General features: G+C 42.0%; 1 protein-coding gene across 1 annotated transcript in view; it reads right to left on the bottom strand.

Moving 5' to 3' along the window:
- Nucleotides 1-1122, bottom strand: part of LOC111665624 (uncharacterized) — an 8947-nt gene that overhangs the window by 5168 nt on the left and 2657 nt on the right. The window contains exon 2 of the mRNA XM_087177805.1: nt 901-1117. Within this exon, the coding sequence (XP_087033931.1) occupies nt 901-1117 (217 nt within the window). The remainder of the gene's footprint in view (nt 1-900; nt 1118-1122) is intronic.

The raw sequence follows: 1122 nt of genomic DNA, 5'->3' as shown, positions 1-1122 counted from the left end.
CATTAGGGGAGTGACTCTGGGACGCCAGTGATCACTGTCTAGCCTCCTGGAGGTGTCGTGGGACTAACTAGACAAAACACTGGTGAAAGGAGGTTCCCACCTGATGACCCCAAAGACATGTTAGTTATCACTGCTCATTAGTCTGTATAATTCATAGTTATCATAGGACATATTAAGCTTAGGGAGCTATTCACTGAGTCTGGTCCATTTTCTGTAGCACAAGTTTCTTGTGTTTACCTTAAATGCGCACACCATACTTGGCTTGTTAGCTTGGCCTAGTAATTTCCTAATTAGCCTGTGAATGAATTAGCCTTGGATTAGCCTTCAAGCAAGACACCCAGCTGTGCTAACGATGCTAACGGTAGGGTATGGAGGTAGTATCACCTCCACAAATTCTCCACCTCCACCTATTTCTCATTTTTTGAATTAGCCGGGAGTTAGGCGGAGTCAGATACTGCCAAGATGGCAACTCCGGAGTAGCCAACTACTCTTCACAATCCTGTGGGTGACATAACGGAAGCTACGTCCATCTTTATTTACAGTCTATGGTTAAACCGCTGCTCCATTCTGTCCTATTATCACTTTTACTAGATTTAGTCATTATACAGTTGGTCTTATTTAAATGATTTCCCATTTTTACATGACCACTGAATCAGTAAAAGAACAAACTATTCTGTCACAGCCAATGAAGACCACCTGTAAAAAGAAAAGAAAAAGAGGCAGTTTCCTTCTTAACCCTACAAACACATTCAGTGTTTTTGAAGCCCAGTTTTTATCTATAAAACCATGTGGTATGGATAAAATATATATATAAAAAACTTTTTCACATACAACTGAGCTGAACATCAGATGGTGTGCTATGACCTGCTGCAGTATCTGAGTAAGTGACTGTAAACTCACCTGCTACAACAGTGAGATTTAAGGTGGAGTTACGACGTCCTCTTGTGTTCTGGGCTTCACAGTAATAATTCCCACTGTGTTCAGGTCTGAGGTCAGTGATGGTGAAGATCTGTCCTGAAGCTTTTGGTGAGTCTTCATTCTCCTTGTACCAGGTGTAATTAGCTGCTGGGTTAGCATCACTGCTACAGGTCAGATTCACTGAACTGCCCTCCACTATCTCAC

Source organism: Seriola lalandi, unplaced genomic scaffold (genome assembly GCF_002814215.2).
Source record: "Seriola lalandi dorsalis isolate HSWRI2012SDOR001 ecotype SW California unplaced genomic scaffold, Sedor1 jcf7180002054656, whole genome shotgun sequence".
NCBI lineage: Eukaryota > Metazoa > Chordata > Actinopteri > Carangiformes > Carangidae > Seriola > Seriola lalandi.
The sequence above is the reverse complement of the archived record's forward strand: the minus strand, read 5'-3'. Positions and strand labels throughout refer to the sequence as shown.